Source organism: Phalangium opilio, unplaced genomic scaffold (genome assembly GCF_054372755.1).
Source record: "Phalangium opilio isolate 3A_F unplaced genomic scaffold, DU_Popi_V2 ptg000070l_1, whole genome shotgun sequence".
Classification (NCBI taxonomy): Eukaryota; Metazoa; Arthropoda; class Arachnida; order Opiliones; family Phalangiidae; genus Phalangium; species Phalangium opilio.
The window spans coordinates 3,361,073-3,388,942 of NW_028324182.1; the positions used below are offsets into that span (position 1 = coordinate 3,361,073).

Genomic DNA, 27,870 nt, shown 5'->3' on the forward strand with positions numbered 1-27,870 from the left:
CTCAAAGACTTAAATCGTGGATAAAGAATGCGCGTGACGACATTTGTTTTCACGCTATAGGATAGGCAACTCCCTATCTCGAACGACAGCTTATTCTGTATACTCTGTTACAGCATCGGTTGTCAGCACGCGCAAAGCTAGGTCTCTATGTAACCTAGCTTTGTGCGTACTGATAAGAGACGAAAAACTTCAGTATTTAAAATATCCGCGTGTTTTTTTAGCTCGAGTGCACGGACCTCTAGGCCTTAGTTTCGAATACGCGTAGTAGGCTGTAGGCAAATTCACAAGTATTTGAAACTAAAGCCTAGAGGTCCGTGCATTGGAGCTAAAAAAACTCGCGGATATTTTTAAATCCTGAAGTTTTTCGTCTCTTGTCAGCACGCGCAAAGCTAGGTTACATACCTAGCTTTGTGCATGCTGACAACCAATGTTGTAACAGAGTATATACGAAATAAGCTGTCGTTCGAGATAATCAGCTGCCTATCCTATAGCGTGAAAACAAATTTCCTCACGCGCATTGTACTAGTTTGAGAGTTCAAAAGTTGTTGTTAAGGAGAAGACAAAATTCAACAGATCAAATTCATTCATTACTTCATTTGTACCTTTTGTTCTTTTGGAGAATTATTAAACCATACTTGTTTCCATTATTATTTTGTGCTGGATGTATATCTATACTGTTACTAGCTTTTACCTGTATCGTTGTAATAAGAACTTCCATCAAAATGATATAAAGAATGGGTAGATTTTTACTGATGACTAATATTTTTGTAGCACCCTAGGAGCGAAGGCACTCGGCGTTGCCCGTCAGGACAATTTTTATTACTTTCCACGCGGACATTATTCCATCAAGAAAGGTTTTTAAATTTCTGGCCGCCATTTAAAAAGATGGCAACAAACCGAACCCGAAAGACCATTCAGCAGGTCTCCTTAGAGGTGCTTGGCCGCAAGAACCAACCCGCTATTCAGCTTCGATTTTGGGTCTTTGTGAAAGATAGGGGTTATGATAGTGGAAACTACAATTCTTTTAGATTTTAGAGAGATAAACAGATATTATTTTTACGTTAGATTTGGAGGGTTTTTTTAAGATTTTAACCATTTAAATTTTAGGTGTAATTTTTTGTTTAAATAAGAATTAAGTTTTGAGAATATTAAAGTTTTTAGGGTTACATTAAATTATGTTTAAGTTATTTTACAGTTGCTGCACCAATAGGCCAAAAAAAAAAGACGTCACAGACCTATTTTTAGTGGGAGAAAAAATGGGGATCGCGTCACGTTTCCGTTTATTGATTATAGAGCTATCTCAGATGTGACGTCAGTGCCTAGGTAAAACGTCACGGGCTTAGCTTTGGCAGTGGGCGGCCATGTTTGGTACCGCTTTGGTTCTATGGGCAAATAGCATCGGTGACGTCACACTAAGGCTTCTAAGATAGCTCTATAGGACCGTCTCCAACACATTACGAACCTGGTTTTGGGCTGTTTAAAATAACGCCATCTATAGGCAATAAGTGGAAACAAGCCTTCCACATTTCTTTCCCCCAAAAATAGGTCTAACTCTAAGGTCTTTGATATCATTTTTGGTCTATTGACGCAACTAGAAAGGAGACGTTCAAGTTTGGGTTCTATCCACAGCAATCGTTTCGTTAGGCCTAATCGTATTCAGTGAAACAGTGATTTATACGTTTCATTTTCGGTACTTGAAATAATCAAGCCATGGCCAACAACAACACGTACAAGAATACCGTCAAAATGTCTAACTGTGCAAAATCTGAAAACGATGAGATGATTTACTTAATAAGGCAAACTCACGAGTTGGTCATGAATTGGGAAATAGCACCGGAAACATCGAACGTTCAACTAATACTTCAATGCCATAAAGCGGATGGGACGCTGGTAACGCGTCCATGGATGATTCAAGCTACTTGCAAAAATAAATGGCTTTCGTTGAGTGGCAACGATACGACTGAGGACAAATCAAAATACGCTCAGTATTTGTGTAAGGTTGAAGTTTATGTTAGTAAATGGCGCGAAGCATTATCTTCTCAAGTACCGCTAAGAGGCCCAGACTATCGTAATTTCTCTTTAGACTACATATGCAATATGCAATCAGTTGCAGGGGCTTTTAACCCTATTTACCCAAAGCCAATCTCGGATCTAACCATAAAGATTACGATGGGTATTGAAAACGACAGGATCAACGGCATAGTCCCCATTGTAGTTGATGACTTATTTAACAGTACATTCCTCAGCGACTGCGTCATCAAAACAGAAGGGAAAGAATTTCCCTGTCACAAGTTATTACTGGCGGCCAAATCCGAATACTTCAAAACGATGTTCTCAAGCGATATGAAGGAATCAAACGAAAATGTAATTGACTGGACGACAGTGTTCGACGCGGACACTGTCCACGACTTGTTATATTTCATCTACACGGCAAAGATTCCACCAAATATCGACAACACTTGCGACAAGTTAATACACGTCGCTTGTCTCTGTTCCATGAAAGACTTGCGAGAGATTTGTGGTGACCGATTGCAAACATTGATCTGTCATGAAAATGCTCTTGAAATTCTGCACACTGCCCACAAATACGACATCGTTAAACTGAAAGATGTCGTGGCGAATTACATTGCTCTTCATAAAGATCACATTTTCAAAACAATTGCTTGGCAGGATGCCGACTTGGACATAGTTCGTGAACTTTTTCGCGCTGCTATGGATGTAATGTCCCAAAAGCAGCTCGAAAACCACGTGGTTTCGTAAATGAATCAGGTGCTTGGCTTCACCGTTAACGACTTACTATTATTACGCAAATTTGTCTCGATCTTTATTTGTACTTTTTGTTTGAGAATATAAAAGTAAACCATACTTATTTCGTTAACATTTGTCTATTACATCCGTATAACACTCCTATGATCATAATAACTTGTAGAGATGGTTGATACCAATCTTAACCGGATACCGATCGATGCCGGTGCAAACAGGAACCGATACCGATCGATACCGGTGCATACAGGAACCGATACCGATCGATACCGGTGCATACAGGAACCGATACCGATCGATACCGGTGCAAACTGGAACCGATACCGATCGATACCGGTGCAAACTGGAACCGATACCGATATTTACACACTATGATCTAAAAACCCGATACCGACATTTTAGTAGGACAGTACCATTTACATATTAAAAAATACTAGAAAATAATTTAAAGAGTAATTTTATGAATTATACTACCATGTACAATGTTTAGAGGTATTTCCAAAATAATATCACGGCTTGTCTTTTTTAACTAGTATCAGCAGAAGTGGTATGATACTAGAAGTATTGAGCTAACCAAATTATTCACTCGGCATTAGTGAAAAGACTTGATAAAACACAAACGGTTGGCCCTCTAGTGGCGGTTTCAGAATTTTCCCTCCAAAACGTGAGACGCTCGCGGTGGTAGACGGCCGAACTAGATTCAAGGAGCCGGGTCCGTGTTCTGCGGCTTTAGGTTGAGGGGAAGGGGGTGGGAAATGTTTTTGGAACTCGACCAATTTTTCTCTCTCTAGTTTTAGCGCGTGGGAAGCGGCATAAAATCCTCAAATTTGTTCACTAGTGCCAGGATCTATTACCAATGCTAGAGCCCTTCACTTCTAGTCTCATACCACTTCTGGTATCAGGGATAGATTTAATTTTTTATTATTTTATTGGCTCACTTAAACTACGTTTTGATGACGTTGCTAAAGGGGACGGCGAAAAATACGTAATTCCTTTTTACCTTTGTCGTTATGGCCCGCCTCATTCTTTCATACCCCTCCGTCCCGGGGAAGGGGGTGCGGGACTTGGCCGGGCGCCCAGGTTACTCTGTTCTCCATTCCTGCTTCTAAAATTACATATCCCTGATTGTATTTTTCACGGTTCTCAAAAGTAACATTTTAAGCCTGTGGTTCAACTTTATCATTCTTGAAATATCTTCGATGGATTAGTTACGAGATAAATTAATTTTTTAACTACAGCAATACTTTTAAATACAGTTATACTTCTAGTAACTGTTAGTGATTTATTAGTTAGTATTGAAAGCAGAAAATTAAATTAATAGGTAAGTAGGAGGAGCTAATTGAAAAATATAATAACTCGTCACGAGTGACGTTTCAAGTCTGGAAAAATAACGCTCGCGCTCAAATTCGTAAGATCATGGACAAAGAATACGCGTGAGGAAATTTGTTTTCATGCTATCACTATCTTCATAAGTTTATACGGGTTACAACTGGGCATCTTCCGCAGGCTACTGTGACCAAAGAGAATATACCAAGAGGAGCTGAAACTTTGGAAATAGGGACCGGCTCTGAATTTGGAGAAACTAGTTCCGGTGTTCACATGACCGTGTCGTCTGCTAAAAGGGATAAAAGAAACGCTAGGCTAGGCAGTACAATTTTCTATTGAAGTTGAGGTGATAAATGATACGGAGAGAGTGTAGGGTTTCATTAAAGGGAGCCAGACAAACACTATTGCCATAGGAGTGCAGCCATTTCTTTACTTAGAGGCATTATAAACTTATGCTATCTTTAGTGTGAAAACAATTTTCCTCACGCGCATTTTTTATCCATGGCTTAACAATATAGGAATCAGACAAAATTGGCATAATCGGGCAAAAGATGTGTCTTAAATTCAAAAACTTTGGCAAACACTGAAATAAGCTAGCATCCGCTACTTTGGGAGCATATTCACGGCCTGTTCCCTGTGCCACGGTCGGGAAGGTGATCATACGCAGACGGGGGTCGACACTACTCTGCGATAAAGGAGTTAGGTCTTCTCATATTACACGGCACCACAAAGTGTACTTTTTGTTTTAATATCTATACTCTTTTGGTAATATGCGGCAATAACGGGAAACCAGTGTAAAGATTATGGAAATCACCTGAAATAATCGTAATCACGGAAATCAAGGAATTCATTCAGTAATCAACGGAATTCACTTAAAAATTCAGAAATCAGATGTACAAAGTTGTGGCGAGTGACTTAGCCCCTAGCAAATCAAATTTATGGCAATTTTTATTTTGTGCGAAAATATAAATTTCTTATTTACTTTTAATATTTTTTACAAGGACACCTTATTCGTAGAATCATGGACAAAGCAATACTGAAGGACCGATGGCAGAGGGAGAAAGTTGAAAAATACTTGTAAATTCGCCTTCTAGCGGCAGATAGTAGCAAACGGGATTGTGGGGGGCATATGGGGGAATCAACGTTCTGAAGAGGGAAGCAGCTAACGTCTTATTTTGTCTAGATAGCGCTAGCTTTTTCCGGGATTTGACTCAGTATATTTCGTAACCCCCTCCATTTTGGGGCTGAAAAAGGGGACGTGAGCTTAACATTGGTTGTTTAGTCGCTTAGTATTGGGTTCTAAGGGCTGCCATCTGTCCTTCAGTATTGCTTTGACCATGGTAGAATCAACGACAATCCCCCTTCATGGGAAAGGGGGGTGGGGGAAAGGAGGCGGGACTTAATATTTTATCTTACTCTATGTTTTCCACCATCTATCTCTTTAACCTTTTCGTTAAGCCTTGGTTGGTTTTTGCATGGATTAACTAACGCAAGGGATAGTTCGTTCATCCAAAAGATAAAGTATGCATTTTCCAAACGCCCCCTAGCAGCAGCTATTATCCCTAACATGAAGTTATAAGAAAATTGGACCAAATATCACGTGTCATATGACATCAAAATTAAAATCCCGCCTAAATTGGGCATCGCCATCTTTAAAATCCGCAAATTCTATTTATTTTGCCTAGAGATGGTGCCATATCTACATCCGTTTTGGTCCATTAAATTGGGGGAATGAAGAGGGGAATCAAGGAATAATTCGGAACATGTAGTTGGCGATAGAAATACATGGGAAACACGGTTAATGAACAATCCCTAGCGTTAGTTAATCCATGGTTTTTGGAACTCACGAAATCTTAAGTATAGTCCACTTGATTAGATTTAGAAATAACTATAGGGTCTTTGCGCGTGACGTCAAGTTACCTACCCCCTTTCCTCTCCCCTTGCCGGCTACCCGCTCTGGCCACGTTAGGACGCCATGTTGACATCCCCTGAAAACCGGTTTTCGCCCCCTATTTCTTCTCCCTTTTTACTCTCGCGGAAACAGTGATTACCTGGACGCGTACTGCGCTAGTATATGAGTACTAAATAAAACGAACTTAATTAGTGAACTTAACTAGTGAACTTAACTCGTGATTATTAATACAGTAATAACACAACACCATGTACCACTAATACCATTTAATAAGCTTTCTATTATCCAGTACTTTTAAGTCAAATAAGACATCGTGGAGCCGATATATTATGGAATATGTTAAACTCTTTTTTTTTAACCCTTCGAAACGCAATCTTAACATTTTTTCCCTATTAATCTTTCACAATCTGATTTTAACAAAATAAAGAGGACAAAATTTCCTGAAGGTTTAATACAAATCTCTAATAAAAAGGCTTATTTTCAAATCGATTTCCTTACATACGTTCAGCTTTCACTTGCAAACATTCAATAATGTTTTGACTGCTTGTTTCCAAATAGAGAGGTTAAGAAGAAACAGAATATACATAAAAAGTCTTACATAAACGGAGTTATTTTGAGGCAGTTAGAAAGTTTCTAACGAAATTCATCAATTGGAAAGCATACATAGACTCTTTAGTTAAATGGAAACTAAATGACATTATTCAAATTAACTTTAACCGCCTCGTAAAGATAAGGTGGTTCTTTCATTCTTATGTACCCCAGTAACACGAGTGTTCCGCGTTCGAGTCGGTTCGAGGTAGATTCGTCGGTTTATGGTCTAGTCGGTAGTTACAACTAATATCCGACTCTTATCCAACTTCAGTTGCCAACTCCGCTTTGTAGTCGGCTGTGAGAACAATAAAGTAGAGTTGGCTGATAGTTGTATTTTAAGTCGGTTAATGTAATGAAGGATTAGGTCGGCTGCTCGACTCCTTACCGACTAAAATGCGTTTCTATCAAATAAAAGATAACAATAAGGGTCTAGAGGTCGACATATCCGACGGCCTACCGATCACACTGAACATTTCAGATTTCGTTGTTATGAAGCTTCTTCCGCGTTTGAGTCGGTTCGAGGTAGATTCGTCGGTTTATGGTCTAGTCGGCACTTACAACTAAAGTCCGACTCTAATCCAACTTCAGTTACTAGCTCCGCTTTGAAGTCGGACGTGAGAACAAACAAATAGAGCTGGCTGTTAGTTACATTTTATGTCGGTTGGTGTAAGGAAGGATTAGGTCGGCTGCTCAATTCCTTACCAACTAGCATGGGTTTTTATCTAATTAACATTAAGGGTCGAGAGGTCGGCATATCCGACTACCTACCGATCAATACTAAACATTTCAAATTTCGTTATAATGAAGCTTCTTCCGCGTTTGAGTCGGTTCGAGGTAGATTCGTCGGTTTATGGTCTAGTTGGCACTTACAACGGAAATCCGACTCTTATCCAACTTCAGTTGCTAACTCCGCTTTGCAGTCGGCCTTGAGAACAATCAGAAGTAAATGAACCGAAGTTACTTAAGACTCTAAAAACTGTCCAACACATTTGACATAACGCGGGGCTTTAAAAAAGCAGAACCTTTCATCCCCCCTCGTCCTTGGCAGAATTATTGCAGAGGATTCTGGGACCAAAGACTATAAGTGACTGTGCCATTTAAGCCCGACTATATAGTCTTTGTTCCGGTATTTCAGTTGTTTTGGAAAAGTCGTCTGCTTGATCAAATTGATCTTGACGTCCAAGGCTTAGGCTTAGTACCTGTTGTTTACTTGCCGTTTCGGAACTGCATACCGATGGTTTCTGATTCAAATCGTACCCGAATTAAAAGCAACTTCAATTATGGCCAAAAACTTAAAGGAGAAACTGAATATTTATCTAAAAAATATTAAACGACCCTTCGTTATTTCAAGATTCCAAAATTACAAAGACATTTTGAACTCAGCAACAGGCTAAAAGTATATTGAAATCCGCCATTTTAAAATATACAAATTTCCGACAACCGACTTCCGTTTCCACACAGCAACCGTTTGGTGGCGTTTTTAGAATAACGGCGCTTGAGAATGGGGTGCAGGAATGGGGGTTAAATAAGGGGAATTATAAGTAACTTGTGTTTTGCGAAGAAGCAATGGGACTCCAGTAACTTCGGTTCATTTACTTCTGGAACAATAGAATAGAGTAGGCTGACAGTTACATTTTAAGTCGGTTAATGTAATGAAGGATTATGTTGGCTGCTCTACTCCTTACCAACTAAAATGCGTTTTTATCAAAGTAACTTAAGAGAGGTAGGCATATCAAGTTTGGCGCTGATTGAACCAATGACATAGGAATTATAACACCCTAGCTCTAGACCCCCAATTGCGCGACTGAAATTATCGCGAAGTGAATATACGCTCGAGACAATGTCTTTTAAGCTTATTTCTTCATTTCCAAAGGAAAAAAGTCGCACTCTTTCTAATCACGTGTCAAAATGCTCGGAAATACGTCACCTATATAAAATTTCAACATGGCCTTCAGCTTAAGCCTATTCAAATGGGGGTCTAGAGGGTATTATCATTCCTATGTCATTGGATTAAACGGCTGAGTGCGACCACAGAGAATTGAGTAGGGAGCATAAGCTATTGCCCTTGATATTGCTAAGCGAGATCATGATGTAGCGTACTCTTAAAGCTAAGGGGTATTAGCTAGGTACACTCTTAAAACTCATGGGTTGAATGAGTTGGGCTATTTGAATTTTAACTACAATTTTTTTAAAAAATAACCAAGTAGCAGTTGGATAAATATTTCCCTGTACTTTGGGATGGGGTTATTTCAAACGCTAAAAATGTGTGGTAATTGCAGTAACCCAAATTGGGTCATTTGCAAATTTAGTCAAACCAAGCATACAAATACGCGGTATTGTACACTTGATGGATGTTTAGAACACTTTGAAATACCAGTTATTTAAGCAATATAGTAAAAACAACCATTTGAAATAATAATATAAAAAAGATTCTTGGAATATCAAAATGAAACAGCTTTATAGCTACAAAACTACTAAAGGAATCGTAATTTTTAAAAAATTTTCAATATATTCATTTTATCAGAAGTAAATGAACCGAAGTTACTGGAGTCCCATTGCTTCTTCGCTAAACACAAGTTACTTATAATTCCCCTTATTTAACCCCCATTCCTGCACCCCATTCTCAAGCGCCGTTATTCTAAAAACGCCACCAAACGGTTGCTGTGTGGAAACGGAAGTCGGTTGTCGGAAATTTGTATATTTTAAAATGGCGGATTTCAATATACTTTTAGCCTGTTGCTGAGTTCAAAATGTCTTTGTAACTTTGGAATCTTGAAATAACGAAGGGTCGTTTAATATTTTTTAGATAAATATTCAATTTCTCCTTTAAGTTTTTGGCCATAATTGAAGTTGCTTTTAATTCGGGATCGATTTGAATCAGAAACCATCGGTATGCAGTTCCGAAACGGCAAGTAAACAACAGGTACTAAGCCTAAGCCTTGGACGTCAAGATCAATTTGATCAAGCAGACGACTTTTCCAAAACAACTGAAATACCGGAACAAAGACTATATAGTCGGGCTTAAATGGCACAGTCACTTATAGTCTTTGGTCCCAGAATCCTCTGCAATATTTCTGCCAAGGACGAGGGAGGGATGAAAGGTTCTGCTTTTTTAAAGCCCCGCGTTATGTCAAATGTGTTGGACAGTTTTTAGAGTCTTAAGTAACTTCGGTTCATTTACTTCTGATTTTATATTATGAAGACAAGGCAAACTGCTAACAAGGTGCACTAGTGTATCAACGGTTTAAGATTATCTTAAATATAAAGATAAATATAATTAATAAATTATATTTTCTTCGATAGTTATTAAGCTTATTGCGCATTACATCGTTTCAAAAATAACTATTGAACATTCTTGAGAGACTAGACAAATATTGACGTTTGAAATGAAGCATACGCCTATTGTTGTCTTACTCAAATCGGTACATAAGGTCTCGAATCTTAGTAATGGATAAGAACAGAGCAATTGCGTGAACCTTTGGTGAAAACTGCACCATTGGGGGGCTAGACGTTTCTTGTAACCCTAGCCGATCGCCGCGTACATCTTAACCTTAACTATGATGAAGGAATAGAAGCCAGGAAGTACACACTGGTGTCCATGTGGGATGGACAAAAGACAAGATGATGGTGGTATTTAGAAGCCAGTAAGTGTAGACTGGTGTTCATGTGGGAGGGACTAAATAATAGATGATGATAGTGTTGTTTAGAAGCCAGTAAGTAGAGACTGGTGTCCATGCGGGATGGACAAAAGACCAGATGAAAGTGGTGTTTAGAAGACAGTAACTACAAGCCTTAAAGCCGACCATTAAGAAGCCTTAAATCCGACCATATACAAGCCAAAAGCCCACCATTAACAATCCATAGGGCCGACCATAAACAATCCATAAAGCCGTCCATAAACAAGCCGTAAAGCCAACCAGAAACAATCCATAAAGCCGACCATAAACAATCCATAAAGACGACCATAAACAAGTCGTAAAGCCGACCATAAACAAGTCGTAAAGCCGAACATAAACAAGTCTTAAAGCCTACCATAATCAAGTCGCAAAACCGACCCTAAACAAGCCATAAAGCCGTCCATAAACAAGCCATAAAGCCGTCCATAAACAAGCCATAAAGCCGTCCATAAACAAGCCGTAAAGCCGACCATAAAAAAGCCATAAAGCCGACCACAAACAAACATAAATCCGACAAATAACAGTCGATAAAGCCGACCGCAAATAGATTAATAATCCGACCATAACCAGATAACAAAGCCGACTTCTTGTTTGATAATATAAGAGCTGGACACGCTTACTTTTTAGAGTCGGTTAAAGTGCTGGCAAAATTTCTATGGCCGGAAGTCGGGCCGACGCTTAAATGGATAGGACATTTCGACGGTCGAAATGAAAGTTTACCGACGCTTTTACGTCAGTGTTGGTTGGACCTCGAACCGACTCCGTTGGCCCAACGTCGATTGTGCTACTGGGGTAATAGCATCCAACATAATCCCCCGAATCAGGTGACTAATTGGTTCTTCCCATTTTACGCTTGATTCTAAACTCGAAGCGTCAGGATCTGGGCAATAAATCACTTCGTTCACTGGGAGAGGCGTTGCAGCTTCGTTTTCCAATTTGACACGATTTAAGTGAAACTCTGAACTAACATTATCACTCGATAAAGGTTCTGGTTCTTGCTTTACTTCCTTGGAAGTTATATATTTTTTAAGAATATAATTAAATATTTTTAATTTTAGTCGATAAATTTCACCATCACCATCACCGCGCAATTCCTGTAGGTTTTGTTCAAATCATGCCACTCTCATCCGAAGGCAATATTCGGAAGATTAAGGGAGCCCTGGACGAAAGCGGAATAGAAACCTCAGAAGTATGTACTTTAAAATTATCCCCATATATGATTTTGTTCCCAGCAAACTATTTATTATAAAGTTTTCGTGTATCGCAGGTGTGTTCGGTTCTCATGATGGACGCGCCAAAGGTTCTCTCCGACTACAATAACGCAAAGTCGTGGGTTTTGCCAGGCTCACTGACCGAAAATGGTAATTAAAATTGAACCACGTGACAACCCTTGGAAGTTGAAACAAACATTTTCAATTTCCTGTAGGTTTCAAGACGCTGGAGATAATTTAAATTACAAATGGAGCAGAAGAAGGGTTTTCAGTGCAATCACCATGGAAGAGCTTAACATGCATGGCCATTGCTCTGTATATGGTTTTCCTACGTCAACTGGAAGTGTCCCCGCAGTATTTTGGGAAAAGTCGAAAAATGGATTTCCACTGTAAAAAATTCGCCGACTTTGTCGAAAATTTTCTTCGGTGTGTTCTGAAAGGAATTTTACGAGATTCCAATCAGTAATGGAAGGAATTGGATCTCTGCTTAAGGTACTATAAATTCATATTTCTTCAGACATACCACTTTAGGAGGGTTAAATTATTAAAAACAATAGCTTTCAAAATCTAGTGGCTTTCCCTAGAGCTCCATTAAAGGGAGGGTGAAGTGGAAAATCAAGTGATTTTTCATCGATTCCTTTTTTGTTAACAAAAAGGCAGGGCGTTTTGAGATTGATTGGAGGGTCATATTTCAAATTATCCTTAAAATCTGAACCTAATTTGAATTTCAAAATCATTCGGAGATATTTCCTGTATGTTTCACTATGCAGACTGGTCTTGTAATTAGAAGAATCTTCATTCGACTCTGGAAAACTTAGATTGCGCAGATAAAAGCTCGAATGACATGGACGTCATGAGGGAGTTTTTGGAGCTGTATAAACCCATCCAAGTAGCGGTCAAAGAATTCGAATCTTTTGAGCTAGTGGCGGAGAAGACTCTGGGCCCATGGACTAAGCAATACTGAAGGACCTATGGCAGCCCATAGAGCCCCATACTAAGCGACTAAACAACCAATGTTAAGCTTACTTCCCCCTTTTCAGCCCCAAAATGGACGGGGTTATGAAAAATGCCGAGTTAAATCCGGGAAAAAGCTAGCGCCATCTAGACAAAATAAGACGCTAGGTGCTTCCCTCTTGAGAACGCTGATTCCCCCATAAGCCCCCCCCCACTATCCGGTTTGCTACTATCTGCCGCTAGAAGGCGAATTAACAAGTATTTTTCAACTTTCTTCCTCTGCCATCCGTCCTTCAGTATTGGTTCATCCTCAGACCACCTACCCAGGTAGGTGGTCTGAGGTTCATCCATGCTGGGCCTACTAGTCGGGGCGTTCGTCCAGATCAGAAAGCTAAAATGCTTACACTTTCTTGACTTTATTAAACTCTGACACGTTCGCTAGTGTTATAAAGGATGAAAATTATATATTGGCTTCGTTTTTGGACCCACGCCAGAAAAGATACATGTTCACAGGTAAAATTTTCTTTCTTTGAAGTATCTTAGGCTAACCCTCTGTCTCTTGCCTTATTGATATCCTCTCCCGGAGGCGAATTCTATTACACAGTTATTTAAATTATAATGTATGCATTTATCTCTTTACAGGCCAGTTTGTTACTCCAGAATGGATCGAAAAATATCCAGCGTTTCGCGTTCCAAGTTTCGATGAGGTGTTGCAAATAGTCCAAAAAAAGACATGGAAGACGAGGAGGAAACAGAAAATGAGCCGGAAGCCGAAGCTGGAGACTCCATGTTCCCCTCCCTGGCTCCACCTGGTGGATCATAGGCGAAGAAATTGCCAGCATCGCCTTCTGGGGAGGTCAGCCTTTATTTAAAGGAAGCCCTACCACAAAAAGTGGATAAAAAAGTAACATGGCTCCCCTGGACAGCTGGAGGGCCAAGGCAACCGCCATGACAAACTTGGCCAAACTCGCCAGGAAGTACTTGGCATTGTCAGTGTCAACGACCCTAATGAGCGTTGCTGTGGAGCGGGCGAAAACGTTAACGCGTTACCAGCGCTCCGGCCATAACCCAAAAACCATGGCAACTTTGCTAAATGTGAAAGCCTTGAGCGAGCTAAAGAAGTAGATGAGCCAGAGGTGAGTTTTCCGCTTCCCCCATTGCAAGAACATTTCAACGAATAACCTTTATCTTGTTTTTTTTCTTCTTACCAGGGCTCTGTCATCGAGCCATAGGTTGGCGTTAAGAGGGGATTAGGGCTACTGGCGAGACCCCTCGGAGTACACTTCCTCCAAATAAAAACGCGTCCTACATCGAGTCAATTTACTCATAAGAATTACGCCGCCACGTCGTTCTTATGAGTAAATGACGCGATTCTATTGTACCTCTTGGGTGGACGTGGAAACAATAGGCTAGAGTTTTTCTCTTTACAGTTGGCGTCTTAACATTCACTTGGAATATTGCATCTAAAGCTTAAAATTTGCTTCTAATGCCGACTAAATTTAGTTTTAAGAAGGACGCCGCCACGTTCAGCTTAATTAGTCATTTTTAGCCACATCGTATGATGTATATCTACGATGAGGCTCTTAGTTTGACCTGCCCTGTTGTTGTAGTAGTAGTACTAGTAGCAGAAATATATTACCTTACACGAAGTTCACTTCAATAATGGTTAGTACCGTGGACATAATCTATGAAGAGAAAACCCGAAAAAAAAACTTTGCAAGAGTGAAAAGGCCTGAGTTTTTTCCCCCTCGCGACGCGCGCTAGTCGCGAAGAGAAAAATTTTCCTCTCTCGAGAGAACTGTGATAAATGGCCACTGCAAAGATAATCTGACGTTTCGTAGAAACGGCGGGATTCAACTGTATTTCGCGCAAGTGAGAAGCCGCTGCATAAGATACAACCATGATACGATTGTAAGAAAAGCACATTTTTCTCACTACGCGACGCTAGTGTTTTTATTTTCACCTCTCTGCCTCGCTGTTCGGGAGGAACGGTACCGTTTCTAGCCTGTAAAAATACTTCATAGATGATGGCTGTTGCGAGGTAGGGAGAAGTGAACAGGGTGATTCTAAAATGGTGGTATAACCGAACTACTGCGGGTTCTATGAGCGATTTTAAGTCGAAAATATTCTATGGCATTTTGTCATCCAGGCCACCGTTTAAAAGTTATGATAAGAATCATTTACGGACGACCCCTTAAAATTAATTAAATTAATCAAAAGCCCAGCGGGTAGTAGTAGTAGTAGGGGCGTCACAGTCCTGCCTTTGACAGTATAAAATTTTTCGTTCGTCATTTTTGAACGTCGAGAGAAAATATTTTCCTTTTTAGTTAACGTTACAGTTCACAGGTGGAGTTTTAAACTTGATACAGGGAAGAAATTCTTTTATTAACTTTTCTTCCTCCACGGAGAATCGAACCGCGGACCTTTCACTTGCCAGCCCAGTACTATAAAGCCTCGCCTAAAATCGCTTGTTAAGAAACGGTCTCGAATAAAGCGCTATACTCGGAGAGAGAGAGGTTTGTGTCTGACCCTAGGAATTCAGCGTGTTCAATCGTTCAAAGTAATTATTATCATCAATAGACTTGATTGAGTTATCGTTTTGGTAAGAGGAACTGAACTCCGGTTGTTCGTCATGGCCCGTTCCCCTTCGAATACTTGAATGGTGACGCCCGGTTGGTTGTCGGCGTACGTCGTAAAGGTCTTCGATGTCTTGCAGGGGATTCTACTGTTGCGTTCTACGAGTTTGGTCATGACGCCACCGGCTGTCTCGATGCCCAAAGAAAGAGGGGCAACGTCTACTAAGAGAACGTCTTTGATGACGTCACTCTTGTCTCCCGTAATTAAGGCGGCCTGTACCGCTGCACTATAGGTTACTGCCTCGTCTGGGTTGATTGACATGCACAAGTCTTTTCCATTGAAGAAAATCTTGGAGCAATTTTTGAATCTTGGAATTCGCCCCGTCCCCTATGAGTCGTTCAGTGTCGGTGAAGGCAACGTAGCTGGGCGTCGTTCTGTTACCCTGGTCATTGGCGATGATCTCCACCTTTCCGTGTTGGAAGACACCGACGCAAGAGTACGTCGTGCCAAGGTCAATTCCGATGGCAGGAGCTTTCACCATTTTTCTCTCGTAAGCGGTTTTCAATGTAATATTTATACACACGTTGAAGGCTAATTAGATATTAATAAGTATATTCAAACTTTGTTTGTTGAATAGTTCAGTGACTTATAGTTAAAAGCACTAGAACTTATATTAGAAGAATTCAAGCTATCGCTTTTTCAAGTTTAAACTTTCTGTGTCTCTACTCTCTCTTTCGAGTTGATTCTGGGGAGATTCGCGAGCGCGCGCTCTTATATACTGTTATAGCTAACGTTCTAGTGTGTTCGAGAGACAGAGAGGCGGAGCGTCGTTTTGCGTCGGTGCGTAAGCATGGTTTTCACTTGACCGAAAAAACTACTTTGCAGCTGGACGTCAAACGTCAGATTTGCTTTTTACGTTGTCGCCCAGCGTTATAGCGTTTTCACCTAGCGTAGTTCCAGCAAATAATGGAACCAAGGCTTAACAGATAAACTGAACACTGCACTAATTGCGGTCCATCTATTGTCTTTTTTTTTTGCAATCTTTGTTTCTAATATCATACAGATTTGTATTGTTCCTAACCTCTTCAATAAACCTTTCAGCATTGAACCTCGGTATTTTCAGGGATTTGTACTGGTAACTGACTCGATTAGGATAGAAATAAATAAAAAGATGGCGGACCGCGGACGGCCTCTTCCGAACCATAGCCCCCTGGATCACGCGCTCGCGGACGCAGGCTGCTCGCGCTATAGAAGCCCGCCCAATGGGCCTTAAAACGCGTATCAAGCATTTTAAGCCGAAAATCAAAGCCGTCAGCTTTTAACATGGTCGGCTATGGGGGGAAATAAGTTTTTTGGCCCTAATTTGGCAAATAATGGCTCAAATCTCTTGAAATTTTAATGAGAGGTGTAAAATAAGGTTTGTGATTTTTGTGCAAAGTTTCAAAAGATTATATTTAGTAGGTTTTTGTAAAACAAAATTAAAACATAGCCGTCTATGGAGGAACCAGGTATTTTGCCCCTAATTTTGAAAATACTGACTCAAACTTCTTGAAATTTTATTGCGAGGTGTACTGAAGGAATATTAATGACCGAGCGAAGTTTGAAAGCTCTAAAACCAATAGTTTTTTCCCTGAAATTCAATAAAGCTTTGTTTGTACATGAACACAACCATTATTCATTTTAAATTTCCCGGTAAGGTTTCGTTGCGAAATATTGGTGAGAACAAGACGGCCCAAGGGCTCGTAATAGTAGCCATATCGTACGAGTGAATAGCCCCTCTATACCCTACCCTAACGAGTGGATAACCCCTCTATACCTTACCCTAATGAGTGAATAGCGCTATCTTTTTCAATGCTTAAATGATTTACCGTGCATAAAATCAGAGTGAATAGCCCCTCGATTCCCTACTCTAAACAGTGATTAAATTATAACCGTATAAATTTACTTATGCTGTAATTCTAATATTCCGGCGAATCGAAGAACAGATAGTTTTTAGTGATAATCCCCTCGATGAGTTTACAACATAGACTTATGCCGATGCACACTTATCGCATCTTATAAATTTCTAACAAGGACTTATGCCCAGAAACTTTTGAAAGAGAAAGTTTAGTTATAGTTATTACGCATTTTAGTGATTATCCCCTCGAATTACCTTTAGCAATGCTAAAATGATCAGACGCATAACGCCCATTTAACACTATGTTAGCTCTGTCTAAACCCACATTTGAATTAACCGCCAAAACGTTCCAGTCAAACATAACATAGATGACGATAGCTACCGAACGAGAACGAAACACATGAGGAAACGGGGAAAATCGTTATCTATTTAATTAGCACATACATAAAAAAAATAAATATGAAAACCCCAAACATACAAATTCATAAGTATCCGACCCCACAGGTAAAAATTCAAAAGTTTCCCACCCCACAGATTAAGAGGTACCCCACCCCACATCACCCCGACATTTTAGAGATAAGAATAAATAATAAAAAACTCGAGGTTTCCATCAAGTCTCTATGGTTGAGTGGGTAGAGAGTTTGTCTGCTACGCCAGCGGCCCGGGTTCGAATCCCGGGTCTGACCTGAAAAAATTTTAATTAAAATTAAATCTCTAACCGAGCCCAGTAACCCCTATGGGTGGGTTGTGGTAATATAAAGTTCCTTTTAAGCTAAAATCTGACGATAACGAAGCGACAACCCCGGCCACTACTACTACTACTACTACGACGGCTCGGGTCAAACTAAGAGCCTATCGTATACTACGATATGGCTAAAAACTGGTTACTAGCTGTTGAAACTTGTTTTCACTTTACCTCCCACTCTCCTGCCACCTTCAATCCTCCATCCTTCCAGAGAGAATTTGTAATTTTCTAGTGATAATAAAAAATTCATAAGCACATACAATTTGTTATAATTCCTGAAATGCTAATTAGTATCCACAGTTAGAAGTTCCCTAGATTTATATTTGCATGGTTAAAGCATTAAAATCTTAGAAATAGGTTCGTTTTCCTTTCAAATAGTTGGGAAATTTCAGTTAGAATAACTTTGTGTCAGCTGTGAATTTTCCTCTTAAAATTAAACTGAACCACATCAGTTCATTGGCAAGCACCTGAATTCCGTATGTTATTTCCTATCTTTTCAATAGCATCTAGGAAGAAATGATTATCATATAGGTTTTTGACCAAACACGCTCTGAAAAAAGCCGACAGGTATCAAAGGTCACCGGAAGCAATCTAGTTCTTCTGGTTGTGCTCATGTACAAACAAAGCTTTATTGAATTTCAGGGAAAACTATTGGTTTTAGAGCTTTAAAACTTTGCCCGATCATTAAAAATCCTTCAGTACACCTCTCATTAAAATTTCAAGAAATTTGAGCCAGTATTTGCCAAATTAGGACGAAAAAACGGTGTTCCTTCCATAGACGGCCATGTTAAAAGCTGACGGCTTTGATTTTCGGCCAAGTTTTAATTTTTTTTCAAAAAACCTACTAAATATAATCCTTTGAAACTTTGCACAAAAATCACAAACCTTATTTTACACCTCTCATTAAAATTTCAAGAGATTTGAGCCATTATTTTCCAAATTAGGGCCAAAAAACTTATTTCCCCCCATAGCCGACCATGTTAAAAGCTGACGGCTTTGATTATTGTCTAAGTTTTAATTTTTTTTTACAAGAAAACTATACGATATAATCTTTTGAAATTTTGCACAAAAATCACAAACCTTATTTTACACATCCGATTAAAATTTCAAGAGATTTGAGCCATTATTTGCCAAATTAGGGCAAAAAAACGGTGTTCCTCCCATAGACGACCATGTTAAAAGCTGACGGCTTTGATTTTTCGAGCAAAAATCCCCGATACGCGCTTTAACATAGGAAAATAATTCTTTGGGCGGGCTTCTATAGCGCAAGCAGCTTGCGTCCGCGAGTCGCGTGATCCAGGGGGCTATGTCCGAACACGCGTGAGCGAAAATGACGTCACGACTCTAGCTTATTGCTGATTGGCTCGCGCTGAGCGTTAACGTTGAACGCGGCCGAAAAAATAGAAAGCTAATATCGCCACACTCAACGTAATTTCTGTTCAGCGTAACTAGGTTTTTTTCGGTTGTCGCTTGACGTCGGTCGAAAAGTCGTGATTTACGCCAAGTGAAAACCATGCTTAACCATCTGGAATTTTCGAGAGAGAACGAGAGAGACGAGGTAATACTATACCTATGAGATAGCAAGCAACGCCAAGCCTTTCGCTTTAGTATGAGTGATGTTTGAAAATATGATTCCTCTATCATAGGGGGTAAAACCGTAAAATTCTAGAATGAGTGCCTAACGTAAACGTATTGTTTTGCGTTGTTTTTAGAAATCGCGCTTGATAATCAGTTAAAACTGAGATTTATGGAGAGACAATCTTGATAAAAGCGTTTACACTCAGATTCCAAAACTCTGTAATGGCTTTGCTGTCTATGGCATTATAGTAAGGCTGCACAAGTAAGTTATATACTCTTCTAGATCTATGTTATAATTATAGTAATGCAATATTTTGAACGGTATTATGCTAAGGCATTTGATAAGACACGGGAAGCACAGACAATTCTTAAGATAACACAGTGTGGCTTTCACATGAGTATAGTAAATAAAAGTTTTCTTCAATTATAAAAAACTATAACATAATATTAATAAAAAGAGAATAAAATCATGTTTTTACCTCTCCGAGTGACGTATGTCACGGAGAGGTTCTGTAACGATCGTGTGTGTCTGTTTGTGTGTGTGTTTGTGTGTGTGTTTGTGTGTGTGTCTGTTGTTACACCCACGTGACCGCGTTCGCAGTTTCCAAATCGGAGCAAACGTGTTCGCCATTTCCGAACTGCTTTCACAGTCACGGAAATGGCTCCTCTACTTGAGTTTTCACACCACCATCTTCTGGTCTTTGTCCATCCCACACGGACACCAGTCTGTACTTACTGGCTTCTAATCACCACCATCTTTTTGTCTTCGCCCATCCCACATGGACACCAGTCTGTATATACTGGCTTCTAATCACCACCATCTTCTGGTCTTCGCCCATCCCACATGGACACCAGTCTGTATATACTGGCTTCTAATCACCACCATCTTCTGGTCTTCGTCCATTCCACTTGGACACCAGTCCGTACATACTGGCTTCTAATCACCACCATCTTCTGGTCTTGGTCCATCCCACTTGGACACCAGTCTGTACATACTGGGTTCTAAACACCACCATCTACTGGTCTTCCGTCTATTCCACATAGACACCAATCTGTCTCATTGGCTTCTAACTCCATCGTCATCGTTTGGTTAAGACATTCGCGGCGATCAGCTAGGGTTACGAGAAACGTCTAGCCTCCCTAGGGTGGGTTGTCCACCAAAGGTTTTCGCAATTGCGGTTGTTCTTGCTTTTAGCTGTAGTTCGACACCCTTATATACTACCTATTTGGGTAAGGCGAAGCAACCGGCGTATGCCTCATTTCAAACGCCAATATTAGTCAAATCTCTCAAGAATGTTTAATTGTTCTTTATCAAAACGATGTAACGCTCAATAAGGCAAACAACTGACGAAGAAAATATTTAATATTAATTATATTTATTTTAATATTTAAGATAATCTTGTTTCTCAACTCAAAATTAATACGGAAAGAGTTAAAAAGCAGTCTTTGTTTTTGTCTGTGTGTGTCCGTCCATTGTTACACTAGTGCGTCGCGTTAGCAGTTAGCCTTGTGTTGATGTGTTAAGAAATCATACAGAACCTTAATATTCTCTTTTTCCATAATATAAAGTGAATATGTGGAAGCATTTTTCGTAATTATGATGCATTTAGTACTTTTGTAGCTTTAAAGCTCTGTTTCATTTTGATATTCCAAAGATTTTTTTTAATATTGTTATTTGAAATGGCTGTTTATATATTGCTTAAGCTATACTACATCTGTATATAGAATAATCCTTGGTTTAGTGGTTTCATGAAGAAAACTAAGACCTAGACTCCGGCGGGTATAACAAGTATTATGCGCAATAGGCTTAGTGAAACAAAGAGTAAATAATTGAGGCCTGGGGTGAATAAAACTTTTGGCTTTGATTTTCGTGTCTGTAATGAAGAGACATCAACGGTTCAGAGTGAGCCGAAAGTTAAATACACTCTTGAATAATCAGGTTAAGATTTTATAATGGAAGAAAAGATCATGTTGGCAATTAGATTAGTAAAGGGGCTAATGGTAAACGGGTAGTAGCTACAGACAGACTTATTATTCTCTTTATGGTGCGCATTGACTATTAGTGCGTCTAGCTACAATTTAGCTTTGGTGTTATTTAACGTTAACATTCAAGTTGGCAAACTAAGAATATTGTTGAGGTGAGACGAGACGATAGAGTTTACACTGCAAACCAGTTGTGAATGTAGATATCAGAATATAGGGTAATCAGCTGAAGCGTAGACTTCATTTCCTGTTCTTTTCCCCATTGATTGATTTCCATGTGTCCAAGATTTATCCTTATTGGATGTAAAATGTCGTCTGCTTTACTGTACATTCGCTATGTTTGGAATACTGCTTCAATATTTCGTAAATTTTTACTTCTAGGTAAATAAGTTTGTAGTAGTACACCTCTTGACTCGGAGAGGTAATATTTTGGTTTCCCAACTTGTATTCATTAATATATTTTGGTTATAATTTTAATTCCTTATTGTTTTTTATTATGATTTTTAATAATTTTTAGCCACATCGTATGATGTACATCTACGATGAGGCTCTTAGTTTGACCTGCCCTGTTGTTGTTGTAGTAGTAGGGGTGTCACAGTAGCGCCTTTGGCAGTATAAAATTTTTCGATCGTCATTGAAGGGAAAGTGAAAGGGAGAGAATTGTGGTGAAGTTGATATTTTTCGTTCGTCTACTTAAAAGGAAGGGAATTATGATAGTTAGGTTAAACCATATACTCTCCCTTAAATATTCCTCTCACCCGTCGACAATAAGAGTTTCACGCTTTCAATACCGCCCGCTCCCCTATTTCAACATTCAGAGGAATCGAGGGAAATTTTGAAAGCAAAAGCAAGTATTTACTGACGTTCTTTTTAGAATGGTCTGAAGGCACCGGGATATTACAATTATTGGGTGTTTTACCGAATTCTTTCTCTTTCAAACGCTACTGGCCATAAGAAATATTATAAGGTGCGAAAATTATGCGTCGGCATAAGTCTGTCATAAACTAAAACTATCTGTACGTGTATTAATTGAGCGTTAAGTACGTAATGTTAGAAATTATAAGAAGCGATAAGTGTACATGGGCATAAGTGTATGTTGTAAACTCATCGAGGGGATAATCACTAAAACTATCGATTCTTCGATTCGCCGGAATATTACAATTGCGGCATAAGTAAATTTATACGGGTAATAATTTTATCATTGTTCAGGGTAGAGCATCGAGGCGCTATTCACTCTGATTTTCTGCACGGTAAATCATTTAGGAATTGTAAAAGATAGCGCTATTCACTCATTAGTGTAAGGTATAGAGGGGTTATCCACTCATTAGGGTAGAGTATAGAGGGGCTATTCACTCGAACGATGGGGCTACGATTACGAGCCCTTGGGTCGTCTTGTTATTAATATTATGTTATAGTTTTTACCTCTCCGTTTGACGTAGTCCAGGAGAGGTTCTGTAACGGCCGTGTCTGTGTGTCTGTCTGTGTGTCTGTGTGTCTGTCTGTTGTTACACCCACGTGACCGCGTTCGCAGTTTGCGTATCGGAGCAAACGTTTTCGCCATTTCCGAACTGCTTTCACAGCCACGGAAATGGCTCCTCTAATTGAGTTCTCACACCACCATCTTCTGGTCTTTATCCATCCCACACGGACACTAGTCTGTTCTTACTGGCTTCTAATCACCACCATCTTCTGTTCTTTGTCAATCCCACATTGACACCCGTCTGCACTTACACTGCCTTCTAACACCACCATCCACTGGTCTACCGTCTATTCCACATAGACACCAATCTGTATCATTGGCTTCTACTCCATTATCATCGTTTGGTTAGGATATACGCGGCGATCAGCTAGGGTTACTAGAAACGTCTAGCCGCTCCCTTAGGTAGGATCGCTACCAAAGGTTTTCGCATTTGCGGTTTTTCCTTACTATTATAATGGAAACGAATCGTATATATACCCCAAAATCTGAAGAAAGCGGGAGGAGGGGTACCCTTCACTTTAAACGTCAATATTAGCAAAGTTTGAGAAGATAATAGGTATAACTTTATTTTAAACGATTTAACTATTATTAATGTTAATTATTGAAGATTAAAATAATTAAAAATAATTATATTTATTTAAATATTAAAGATAAACCTCTCGTGCAAAGAGAGAGATTATCATTGCCTCCTATATCTACCAAGGCCCGTGCATGCGATATATTTCCTTCATTGCCCCCTATATCTATCAAGGCCCTGCATTGTGATATATTTCATTCATTGCATAAACATAAGCGAGATTGTTTTGGGAAAAAAATACTGCTTCCACTAATGGGTTTATACTCCTTGTTACTGTTGTATAGAGTAATCATGAGAAAAGCTTTAAAAATTAAGAGAGGACAGACCTTTTTTATCCTCATTCAAAAATATTTTTTGGTGCTAGAAAGCTTTAAAAAATCCAAACGGTTAGGCATTGGTAAAAAAGACAAATGATATTTTTCAAATCTAATGAGATAACGCCCACCTAGTTGAAAATTGCCGTTTTTTATCCGCGGGAGCCATTCTTAATGAGAATTTCGATGCTAGTAGGTTGTCAATTAAACTACCGGTATATTATTGTTGTTGGAAATTGGATATTAAGTCAAATTAAGTGGTTGTAAAGAGCCAGCAGGTTTTTGCCACTTCTTTTTGTGAGTATTTGATTTTTATATGTAAAATGGAGGAAGATAATGTTGAGAGTAAGTATGAAATGCGGAAGCGCAAAGCGCGGGAAAGGATGAGGGCAAAAAGGTCGACGTTTTCATTGGATACTTAAGGTTATATAATCTTCTCGACACGGAGAGGTAATATTTTGGTTTTCCCGACTTGTTTATAATTGAAGTATACAAGTTTACTATACTCATGTGAAAGCCACACTGTTATCTTAAGAATTGTCTGTGCTTCCCGTGTCTTATCAAATGCCTTAGCATAATACCGTTCAAAATATTGCATTACTATAATTATAACATAGATCTAGAAGAGTATATAACTTACTTGTGCAGCCTTACTATAATGCCATAGACAGCAAAGCCATTACAGAATTTTGAAAATCTGAGTGTAAACGCTTTTATCAAGATTGTTTCTTGCGTGATTTTGCATTACGTTTCCATAAAACTCAGTTTTAACTGATTATCAAGCGCGATTTCTAAAAACAATTCATTTACGTTAGGCACTCATTCTAGAATTTTCCCCACTATGATAAAGGAATCATAATTTCAAACATCTTTCATACTAAAGCGAAAGGCTTGGCGTTGCTTGTTATCTCCTAGCAAGCGTAACAAGGTATAGTAGTACCTCGTCTCTCTCGTTCTCTCTCGAAAATTCCAGAACGGTAGACGCACCGACGCAAGACGACGCTCCGCCTCTCTGGCTCTCTCTGGAACACACTAGAACGATAGCTAACAGTATATAAGAGCGCGCGCTCGTGAATCTCCCCAGAATCAACTCCAAAGAGAGAGTAGAGACACAGAAAGTTTAAACTTGAACTTGAAAAAGCGATAGCTTGAATTCGTCTAATATAAATTCTAGTGCTATTAACTATAAGTCACTGAACTATTCAACAAAGTTTGAATATACTTATTAATATCTAATTAGCCTTCAACGTGTATAAATATTACATTGAAAACCGCTTACGAGAGAAAAATGGTGAAAGCTCCTGCCATCGGAATTGACCTTGGCACGACGTACTCTTGCGTCGGTGTCTTCCAACACGGAAAGGTGGAGATCATCGCCAATGACCAGGGTAACAGAACGACGCCCAGCTACGTTGCCTTCACCGACACTGAACGACTCATAGGGGACGGGGCGAAATCCCAAGTTGCCCTCAACCCTGAAAACACGGTTTTCGACGCGAAACGTCTCATCGGAAGAAAATTTGATGACTCGACAGTACAAGCGGACATTAAACATTGGCCCTTCGCCGTCATTAACTCTGGGGGTAAGCCGAAGATCCAGGTGGAATTCAAGGGTGAGAGGAAGCTCTTCAACCCTGAAGAAATCAGTTCCATGGTGCTTACAAAGATGAAGGAAACGGCCGAAGCTTACCTGGGACAACCAGTCAAAGACGCCGTCGTCACAGTTCCAGCCTACTTCAACGACTCTCAGAGACAAGCTACGAAGGACGCCGGAGCCATCGCCGGTCTCAATGTCTTGAGAATCATCAACGAACCAACGGCAGCCGCGCTGGCCTATGGCTTGGACAAAAAGCTCAAAGGCGAGAAAAACGTACTCATCTTTGATCTTGGCGGTGGTACGTTCGACGTCTCCATCCTGACAATCGATGAAGGCTCACTGTTCGAAGTTCGCTCGACAGCCGGTGATACCCATCTGGGTGGCGAAGACTTTGACAACAGAATGGTCAATCATTTCGTGGAAGAGTTCAAAAGAAAATACAAGAAGGACATCAGAGGCAATGCCCGCGCTCTAAGGAGGCTGCGAACGGCGTGCGAACGCGCTAAGAGAACCCTATCCAGCAGCTCCGAGGCTTCAATAGAAATTGACGCTCTTTTCGAAGGGGTTGACTTTTACTCGAAGATCACCAGAGCCAGGTTCGAAGAACTTTGCATCGACCTTTTCCGCGGCACCCTTCAACCTGTAGAGAAAGCGTTGAAAGACGCCAAGATGGACAAATCCATGATCCACGACATTGTCTTAGTCGGTGGTTCCACAAGAATTCCCAAGATTCAAAAATTGCTCCAAGATTTCTTCAATGGAAAAGACTTGTGCATGTCAATCAACCCAGACGAGGCTGTAGCCTACGGTGCAGCGGTACAGGCCGCCGTAATTACGGGAGACAAGAGTGACGTCATCAAAGACGTTCTCTTAGTAGACGTTGCCCCTCTTTCTTTGGGCATCGAGACAGCCGGTGGCGTCATGACCAAACTCGTAGAACGCAACAGTCGAATCCCATGCAAGACATCGGAGACCTTCACGACGTACTCCGACAACCAACCGGGCGTCAACATTCAAGTATTCGAAGGGGAACGGGCCATGACGAAGGACAACAACTTGTTGGGCACCTTCGAACTTAGCGGTATTCCGCCGGCGCCCAGGGGAGTTCCGAAGATCCAGGTTACCTTTGATTTGGACGCGAACGGCATCTTGCACGTCACCGCCAAAGATGAGAGCACGGGGAAGAGCAACAGCATCCAAATCACCAACGACAAGGGAAGGCTTTCGAAAGAAGAAATAGATCGAATGGTTCAAGACGCGGAGAAATACAAGGAGGAAGACGATAAACAGAGGGAGAAAATCGCGGCTAGGAATCAAATCGAAAGCTACGCCTACAGCGTCAAACAAGCGGCCAACGAAGCTCCCAACGAGAAACTATCAAGCGAAGACAAAAAGCGCGTCAATGAAATTTGCGATCAGGCTCTCTCCTGGGTGGATAACAACACTTTGGCCGAAAAAGAGGAATACGATCACAAATTAAAAGAACTCCAATCGCAGTGTAGTCCAATAATGGCTAAGTTACACGGTGGTAATTCTAATAGTCAACCCACAAATTATGGAACATCTCAGGGGCCAACGGTCGAAGAAGTGGACTAATTAAAAAAGAAAATTTTAAATATAAGTATTTTTTATAAAGTTCCAAGTGACAAAAACTATATTGTCATTAATAGAGTTCCTCTGAAAATATTGTATAATATTTTTCATTGTAAATATGTAATAATTTACTCTGTTTATTTAAATTATTTGCTGTACTTTATTTAATAAAGCATAAACTTTTACACGTTATTTATTGTGTGACTAATTATTATTGTATTTGTAATGCAACTTCAGTATTAGCATAAGTACCATAATTACCCCTGATAAGTAAAACACGCCCGTTGGACTAATGTAACCAGCATGTTCGTCTGCGTCCTATACAAGTAAGGTATATGCGACGCCGTGCGGCCTTTTTTGTCCCAGCTTTTTCAGCCAATGGGAGACGTTTCTAAGGGTGCTTCTAGCTTCCTAGAAGTCTGACTAATGGATAGAATTCTAAGATTCTCAGTCGCCGGGAGTGTGGCGCGCTCCTGTAAGCCCAGCTTCTGGGCGGCAAAGTTTGAGGGAATACGACACATGTCGGCGATCCTACCCTATAGGTGCCGACTGTCCCGTGTCCGCCGGAGGTGACTTACCCCAATTCCACCTTCCGTCACCTCCCAAGTAAACCTCATTTCCTTCCCTGCTTATCCACATACGACCTAGCGGCCCCCGTCTGTGCTGGGCCGCGTAGGGTCTCCCGCTCCATTCTTCCTGGTGCTCAAGGCCTAACGGCTAAGCACTAGTGCTCGTAGGTGGAAAAAAAAAAAAAAAAAAAAAAAAAAAAGATTCTCAGTCAGAATTCTGATTAGTAAACATTAAGGTTTCGCCTGCTACACTAATGGGCACAGGGCGCAGAAGCCTAAGCTACAAATATCGTGAGTGTTCATGATTATTTTTATTTAACCTTCATAAATTGATGAATTAGTACCGTTATCCATCATTGCTTAATATATGTCGCAACAAAAATATTGTTGTAAGTTACAACCCTAAACCTATACTGGCGCGCTTGAAGGCCGCCATTCGCGCCTCCATTACACCCAGGGCCGGAAATAAGCGCAGGACACTGGACATTGTCCAATAAAATTTTAAAATGTCCCATAATTTTTTCAA

General features: G+C 40.1%; 1 protein-coding gene and 1 long non-coding RNA gene across 2 annotated transcripts; both read left to right on the forward strand.

Moving 5' to 3' along the window:
* Positions 1 to 11,334: 11,334 nt before the first annotated feature.
* LOC149661113 (uncharacterized) lies at positions 11,335 to 13,989 on the forward strand. The gene is made up of 6 exons (XR_016368786.1): positions 11,335 to 11,458; positions 11,537 to 11,630; positions 11,696 to 11,972; positions 12,251 to 12,947; positions 13,077 to 13,570; positions 13,646 to 13,989. It is a non-coding gene; the product is annotated as an uncharacterized LOC149661113 (long non-coding RNA).
* A 1,415-nt stretch (positions 13,990 to 15,404) lies between these two features.
* On the forward strand, positions 15,405 to 27,506 carry LOC149661114 (heat shock protein 70 B2-like). The gene is made up of 2 exons (XM_089842508.1): positions 15,405 to 15,568; positions 24,686 to 27,506. Exon 2 carries the CDS (start codon positions 24,874 to 24,876, stop codon positions 26,776 to 26,778), a length of 1,905 nt encoding a protein of 634 aa, XP_089698634.1. The 5' UTR covers positions 15,405 to 15,568; positions 24,686 to 24,873; the 3' UTR covers positions 26,779 to 27,506.
* The last annotated feature ends 364 nt before the right edge of the window (positions 27,507 to 27,870 follow it).